Source organism: Aythya fuligula, chromosome 11 (genome assembly GCF_009819795.1).
Source record: "Aythya fuligula isolate bAytFul2 chromosome 11, bAytFul2.pri, whole genome shotgun sequence".
Lineage (NCBI taxonomy): Eukaryota > Metazoa > Chordata > Aves > Anseriformes > Anatidae > Aythya > Aythya fuligula.
In genome coordinates this window covers 7529955-7538228 of record NC_045569.1, presented here as the reverse complement: position 1 = coordinate 7538228, position 8274 = coordinate 7529955, and the positions used below count along the sequence as shown (strand labels likewise).

Below are 8274 nucleotides of genomic sequence, written 5' to 3'. Positions count from 1 at the left end.
GCCTAGAGGGGAACTAGTAAGAGCAGAATGTATTATTGAGTAGTGGTGTTCTCCAAAGAGGTTAACAAATGATCAGCTCAGGTCTGGAAATTTGATCTGTATCTGGCATTTAGCTATGTGATGAAGTTGAACTGCAAAAACTACCACTGCTTGTAAGTAAACAGTTTTACCATACTGCAGGTCTTTGTTCCTCTTCTGTTTTATTGCCAATATGATCTATGTTTCACAGTGAAAATTTGAAGTGTCACCTGGATGTTGCTTTTCCCCTATTTTGTGGGAAAAGGCACGAACTTTTACAACTAAACTTGTCTTTTCTACTTGGATCTGATAACATAAGTGCAGCTTCTGAGCAGGCTTTTTTTTTTATACTGCTTTTCTTTTGGTATTTTTATGAAATTTATATAACAAGCCCTCCTCCCTCCATACCTGGTAATTTAGACTTAGAATGTGTGAGTATTAAAAAATGTTTCAACAATGTTAAGAGAACTTTGACAGAGCTCAAATGGCTTGGGACTGAGGAAAACTTTAAATATGCTTCTATCTTTGCATCACAGCCTAAGTAAAATGTTACCGATGTATACTTGGGAACACAATTCAAAAATTAAGAAAGTTGATTACTGATGCTAAGAGAAGTTATCAGCACAAGTATGTTCAAATTTTACCATGTCACGAAAGAAATACCCATATTTAAGGAGGAGAAGAGCAAAGTAATATAACTTTGAGCATTTGTATAGAAATAAACCAAGAAATCAAGTAAAAGAGTGTTCTGAGGCACTCTTTTGACACTATAAATAAACTCAGAAACAGTTGAGAGAAAATTGGCAAAAAGGTATAAAAAATATGTAAAGCTGCAGACCCACATTCGTATTTTATAGCTACTTAAAATTATCTGTTAGATCTGCAGAGGTGTAGCTTTCATCACAGAGGGCTCAGAGAGAGCTAGCATCACAGGAGGGTCTTTGATTATTAATGTGACTTAAAGAGTTTGTAGCTTCTGGCTTATCAATATATGAAATTGGTATTTTTCTCCATGCATAAATTGTGTACTCAAAGTAAGGATTCTGTCGGCTTCCCAATTTACACATCATAATTGGTTTATTCAGACCACCAATCTTCTTTCCAACTTACAAATACTGTTTTAGGATTGACAGTTTTTCTTCCTTTCTATGCTTCTAGTTTTGTTCTGTGCTTTTGTAGTGCATAAGGATCCTACTTCAGTTTTAGGACTGAGTTAATGAAATAGCAGAATACTATAGTGCTATGCTGTTAAGTATTTCTAAGTTGTGCAAATAAAATTACTAAATTATTTTATTTGTCTTCTAAGTGCGTGAAACTTTTGGACACTCGTACTGATAAAGTATTTCTCTAGAATTTCTTATCTGTTTGACTAAGTATCTGCAATGCTGTGATTTATTTCTTAGTTCAGCCAAATTAGAGAGTTCCAAAGGATATCTGTGAATCAGTAAGCCAGGATGGTAAAGGAGGAGCAAGTATATTAATTTGTGTTGAAAGCTGTAAAATCCTTTCCATTTTTCATAAAAAATGATGAAAATAGCACATAGTGTTTTCAGGAGTCCATAGCTAGCTCACCATTTCTAGCAGAGGAAGGAATAAGCCCTAGGAATGTAGGCTATAAAAATATTTCTGCTGAGATTGTTTGAAACTTATCTTCCTAAAAAAAACTGATTGGAAATACAATTTTACAGTACCACTCTTCCAATAAAAAATATCTTCCAGTGGAATTTGATAGCATATTTCTTTTCTGTTCAAATATGAACAAAAGATGAGCTAAATGATGAAGTAAACATTTATTTCAGGACTATCTGAGGCTTCACAGCTAAATTTGACATTACAATACCCAAAGCATTTTTCTCCCTGTAGCTTTAATAAAAGGAATAACAGTACCGTAAAAAGAGTACAGTGAGAAATAGGAAAATTAAGCCAGCTGTTCCTAATTAATCAAGGCCTAACTTCAGACCTTGTTTCTACATTTTGGATGACAGTGAGAGGGAAAAAAATAATCTTCATTTCACACATTCTTTTTAGAGAGGTATTTCTAAATTTTAAAGAACAAGCAGCTTTCTAGGTATTTGTGACAACCTGTAATAATTTTTTAGATAGCAATTTAAGAAGTCACAAATTCTGTTTATTAGAGAAAAAGATAGCTTATATAGTCTTCCAGTTATATATATAAAATTAAAGTGCAGACTAGCAGTAAGCCTGCAAAGTTATACCTGATGATACGTCTACAGTTGTTAAAATGCAACAAAGCTATAAAATTATTTTAAACCATGGTAGTCTTGATACACTTGAATTCCAGCAATGGAATTTCCAGTTTATTAGCAAGTTTCATTAGTGTTGTGTTACTGGTGTGGTGAGATTATCAACAATTTCAAGGTCATTATGTTCATAATGTCAATGAAAACCAGAATACTATGATACGTGCACTTAAATTGCTGCAGTGAAGAAGTTTTGAATAGTTATGTCATGGAACAGAAATGTTGACTCTCTCAATGGGACAGAGCAGAATTTCCATATGTTAGTATTTCTAAATTTGCCTTAAGGACAAAAAAAACTGTGCTGATGTTGGATTGCCACACAACTCTTAAGCCTCCATTCACATTATTGAAACTGTTATTGTACTACTGTTATTGTAACTCTACTGTTAAATGACACAGAAAATTTAAAAAGCTTGCTTTATTCTGTTGCTTGTGTAGATCCAGGAAAATGCAGAAAAGACCTGTTCCAAGTCAGTGTGGTGATGACTGAGGTATTCTTACTCTGGGTAAGATTTTAATTGAAAATGAAATCTTAACTGCTGTACACTTCATTGTGAATTAAGCTGGAATTGTTCAGGATCCATTGAGCTTGTCAAACTGGTCTGTATGCAGCCTTTTGTTTGACACCTGAGCTGTACTGACATTTGGTATTCTAGAAAAAAAAAAAAAAAAGTTATCAATAGCCAGGTATAACCATCTGTCATTCCTATAAGCATGTTCTATACTGGATCATGTTGAATGGGAGAGAAATTGAAAGTAAATATAAGTTAAGATGTGGAGTCCACTAGAATGGACAGGATTCTCTTTATGGTTTGCTTCAGGAGTCAATGCTGGATGTTTCCTAATCACTGAACAAATTGGAATAGGAAACAAAATTTGAGGGCTTGTCCCACACAGAGGAAAGCACAGCATTTGAGACAGGGTGCCTTTTAAAAAGGCACACTGTAGTTCAAATAAAAATCTGAGCTATTCAGGCTAGACCATCTATGTTATTGCTCTGAATTGGTATAGATACTGAGACAGGTTCAACAGGTAACACTTTTAATGGGGAACAGCAGTACGGCTGATGCAGTAAGGTGGCACTCAGAACTGTTCACCTTTCCTGGGGCGAAAATCTGTACCTAAGTGCCTTGGAGCCTGTTGTTGCCAGACCTGGTTACTCAATACCATGACCAAGTCCCTGTGTGTTGTATCATCCAGGCAGGTTTTGTACAGCAAAGTGAAACTGTGTCAACCTTTGGAGTCATACTTTGGTGTAGCTGATGCTGCAGCAACTCTTCATAAAAACACTTCCCTGTTGCTGAGGTGCATGCAGGCAATTGACAGCCCTGTGGTTCGGGATGAAAACAGCTGTTTGCTGGTTTTTGTTGTTGTTTTTTTCCTTTTGCTTTGCACTGAGACCACAAATGTTTATACAGATCCCTGCTGTAGAATGTTGCTAATTTATAATTTAAAGCTGTGTAATTTACAGCTTTATAATTGTACATCACTGTCTTTTCCTACAGGTTTGTTCTGTAAACTAGCATTTTTTCCCATCAGAATTCCTTTAATGTCAACTTAAAAAAAAAAAAAAAAAACTTGGTTATTTTGTCAAAGTATATTGTGCACAGGGTCAAACTGGTTTGCACACAGTGCCACGCATATACCCTCTGTTAATAAATACACCTGACAAATCAACCACAAATATTAATCTCTGAGGAAGTGATAGTTGTCAGGTACGCTTATCTGCTTGCTAGAAGGAACCTTAGATGTCATGGATCTCTCCCTTCACTGGTAGAATGCGTTATATGTGTTATAAAGTCTTTAACAGAAATTGATTAATCGCTCATTCCCTGAAATTTGTGTAAATCATACAGTATTTGCTGCAGCTTTACGCCTTTCCGTGTTAAAAGAAGGTAACAGAACCAAAGTTTTTAGACTTAATCGAGTACTGCATTATATGACACAAGTACACGATTTTTTCCAGTTTGAGGAAAAACAGAAAACAAAGGGTGTTTTTTCTTAAGATGGTCCTGGTGAAAATTCACACCTTTCCCAACGCAGCCTTTACAAAACATACCAACCACTTCTTTGGACTTAAACCAGAATGCATTAAAGTAGCCACAGTTAATTGAAGCAGTGCTACCCTAGAGGTAAGTAGAAATAAACTATCCGAATTGACTGAGTTTTTACAGTTTGTTGCACTTAAAGCTGAACCAGTTTTCTTGATGATTTTCCAAGTGTGAACTTTTTTTCTGGTTTACTGTCTGGAATCATGTTAGCACTTCTCTCTGCGCTCAGCATTACTGAAGGACACTTTTCCCTGACTTTCTCTAGACCAGTTTGTGTTATGTTCCGGCAAAAATCCACATGGAGTGTTTGCAGTGATCTCCCATAGAGGGTCACTGCTTCCAATGTCTGGTCAGTGATCCGCACGCAGTTTTCCAGTTTGAGTGTCTTGAGGCTTGGGCAGTTCCTGAGAAGAAGCAAGAGGCAATCATCCGTAACATGGCCGCATCCAGAGAGGGTCAGAGATAGCAGGTTTGGACATCTGAAAACATAATCATTACAGGTGAGACTAGGGAAGAATAAATAATATACAGAGCTTGGAAAAGCCAGTGTCTTCAAGAATAAATCTTAAAGTTTTAGCAAAATACTTCCTCTTTTACCAGGAGAGTAAGAAAGTATGAGAAGGTGGGGGTGTATGTAGGTCTTAAAGCTCAACTTTACTAATCACAAAACTTACCTTTCTTGCTTTTTCTGTTGGTGGCTACGTCTGTAGCTCAGTCGGTGCAGTGGGGAAGTGGATGCTTGTACATGTATAGGCTGCAGCTGCAGTGTTTTTTTACCTAAGGAGTTGCATGGTGCTGCCTTTCTCTGACTTCAGAGAAGGAAGACCCAGCAGAGATCATAGGTTCAAGTCAGAATGGATTTGAGGACAATTGAGTGAAGAGGCTGCTTTGTAGACATGCTGAGCATGGGCAAGTAAGACACTCCCACTCTCTTGATTTTATGCAGATTTTTTGTTTGTTACTTCAACTCCTTGGTTTTACTGAGTAAGTGCCAGCTACTACCTACCTAGTTGAGTGCTGATGTTGGATTGCCACACAACTCTTAAGCCTCCATTCACGTTATTGAAACTGTTATTGTATTACTGTTATTGTAACTACTGTTAAATGACACAGAAAATTTAAAAAGCTTGCTTTATTCTGTTGCTTGTGTAGATCCAGGAAAATACAGAAAAGACCTGTTCCAAGTCAGTGTGATGATGACTTACACTGTCCATGTGTATGCAACTGGAGCAGACTGGTTATTATTTGCTGTTGTGCTGAATAGGCACGTTTGCAAAGGCCCTTGTGCCCCGACCTGCAAATCCTTCTGTACAGTGTTTGCTTTCTCACTTCCAGCTCTCTCCAAGGAGCAGCAGTTGAGCTGTGTGTCTACTTAGGTAGATAAACCTTAATGTTTCTGCATTAACGTAGGACTCCTTTAGTTCTATTGTTGACAGTAAAAAATGATTACAGCAATGCTAATGGTGATCTTGTGGTCTTGGTGATCTTGGCAAGGCTATTAGCTTGCCTGTTGCCTGCAGGAACTGTAAAAAGGTATCCGTAAGTGCTTCCATAAACGGATCAATTAGAAATGCAAGTGACCAAAACAGGAAAGGTTAAAAAAAAGGATCTGACCCACAGTGTCATCAACAGAACAAAAGTACTCAAAACTCAGAAAGCAAAGCTGAAAATTCATTTGAATTATGTTTTTCTTTGCACAGAATGCTAGAAATTCTCTTGTGATAGAACTGCTTTAGGAGGGTTGCTGCAAAAAGGCAGGAATTGGACTTGGGAAGGCTAAAATGGATGACACCGTCAGTGTTAATATACAAGGACATTTTTAAGAGTGAAAATTTAACTTTTGGAAATTGATCTCCTTAATTCTGAGAGGCCATTGCTGAACTTGGATGGACTTCGAGGTTGCTTGCTACTCCACAGGGTCTGCTTTGCATTATGTCCAGCAACCAATGTGAGTTTACAGATTCTGCAAAGGAAGGCACTTAAGTGTTAAACTGTTTCTACTGAGCTGTAGTCTTGTGTTCTCCTTCTGAATTGTAATTTGTGATGGCAAAAAAATAGAAATAATTAAGCGTGCCATCTTGGTAGTAGACATTTCAGTGACAAAATTAGAGTATTTCCTTACATGTACTCTTTACTCAGCACTGATATGTTTCCTAATGGTATTTGGCTAATTAAGCTGAAGTTCTTATCAGTTGTTCTGGAACAATTACTTTTGAACTGTTGAACTTAAAGTACACATTCTTTTCTGAACCCATATTTTAGTCCTTGGTTTGAGATTGTACTGTTGCTGGTTCTCACCAACACCCCGCATTCTGTTAGTACCCTGTGATTTGTTGTTTTGTTTGTTTGTTTTATAAATTGCTAGGTCCAAATTGAACATTTTGCCTTCCGTGCTGTGGCACTAAGCTGAAGGCTGGTTACACCACAAATGTATACCATTTCAGCTCTAATATTTGACCACAGCTATCCTTGGTGTTGAATAAAAATGCACTGGGATTGGTTTTACCCTGTTTGCTCCTCCTAATGTAGTATGACACTTTTTCTTAGAGCTTCTCAGTAGCACTAAAGCTGTTAAAAGAAATAATGCGCATTGAGAGCTCTTTTTTCTTAGTGATACTTCCTTTTACTCTAGTTTATAAAAAACATAGTTACATTTCAGTATAAAATCAGTATTTACTTGAATGCATAAAAAACATAGTTACATTTCAGTATAAAATCAGTATTTACTTGAATGGAACAAATTTTCTGTTAGGAATGTGTTTAATGCACTTTCTTTTTCAAATGAAATGTATTCAGTATGTGAAATCATGCCTTTCCTCTAGGGGTTCCCCGTAGACAATCCTTGACAATGACAGAATGGTACATTTTAAGTTAAGCAGCAACTTAGTAAGCAGTATTGCACTTTACTATGTTAATTAATCTTTATTCCAAAAAGAGGGAAGACTAGGCTTAAAGAAAGTCATTGAGAAGATACGCTATTGCCACTATAAAACCAACGTAACACTATATTAAAACTACACAGTGAAAGCACTCATGTACTTACTGCTCCATTTCAGGGAGGCTGTATGGAGGAGAATTAACAGTTCTCAATGCTGTCATTTAAAGGCAGCTAACTTTACAGGAGTGTAGAATTTCACACCCAAAGAACATACCTGTTGCCAACTTCTAGCAAAAAATCAGTGACAGTGTTTTCATGCTTGTTACAGAAGTCTTTCTGGAAATTGTTTTTCATCCAGTCCTCAATGTTACACACCTTGACTCTCTCTGAATGCCAGCAGATGGATAAATATTTTAAGGCAGGTCCCAGGAGAAAGTTGTGCTTCTTTAGTTCCGCTGGAGAGTTAAAATTCAGTAAAGACCAAAGTATAGGATCTTGAAACACTTCTAGCAGTTTGTGACATGTTTTTGCTAAATTTTTCCTGCTGTTTTTGTCCAGAAAAGAAAATAGATGTAAAAGGCATTCCCGATTCAGCTGGGTTATATGCATAGCCCTTCACAGAGTGTAAGGAAGCAGACAGTCTCCTGGCCTTGTGGAATAACGGCAGTGCTGGAGAGGGGCTCAGAATCACTAGAAGGCTGTTGCACATATATGGTTGTGGAATGGTGTTTATTTTTGGCCAACAACTGGTGCAGAAGTTAAGAGCAGGGAAAGGATAAGGACAATGCATGAAACTGCTGTGCTGTTCCTTCAAGGGAATGGAATGGGCATGCAGATCAGCAGGACTTCTCTTTCATGAAATGCTTCCTTAAAAGGGATTTTTCTTTAAAATCATTATTATTATTTTCCTTTTAGGCAATCCTGATAGTTAGCAAAGACCTTGTGGTGTGTTAATGAATGGGAAGGGGCAGATGGTAGGTACAGCTGCAAAATGTAGCTTTGGCAGCCTCTCAAGTTTGGAGGATTTGACTTTCAGAGTGGAAGCTTGTACAGTGTGCAACAATTT

General features: G+C 37.1%; 1 protein-coding gene across 1 annotated transcript; it reads right to left on the bottom strand.

Moving 5' to 3' along the window:
* Nucleotides 1-4414: 4414 nt before the first annotated feature.
* Nucleotides 4415-8027, bottom strand: FBXL22 (F-box and leucine rich repeat protein 22). The gene is made up of 2 exons (XM_032194637.1): nucleotides 7483-8027; nucleotides 4415-4809 (listed from the first exon to the last, which is right to left on the bottom strand). The coding sequence occupies exons 1-2, from the start codon at nucleotides 7815-7817 to the stop codon at nucleotides 4464-4466; spliced, it is 681 nt and encodes a 226-aa protein (XP_032050528.1). The 5' UTR covers nucleotides 7818-8027; the 3' UTR covers nucleotides 4415-4463.
* Between the last annotated feature and the right edge of the window lie 247 nt (nucleotides 8028-8274).

Coding starts and splice junctions, on each gene's coding strand:
- FBXL22 (XM_032194637.1), bottom strand. CDS start 7,817: ATGCATATAACCCAGCTGAATCGGGAATGCCTTTTACATCTATTTTCT. Junction 4,810..7,482: donor TTGCTAGAAGTTGGCAACAG/GTATGTTCTTTG, acceptor TTATGTTTTCAG/ATGTCCAAACCTGCTATCTC.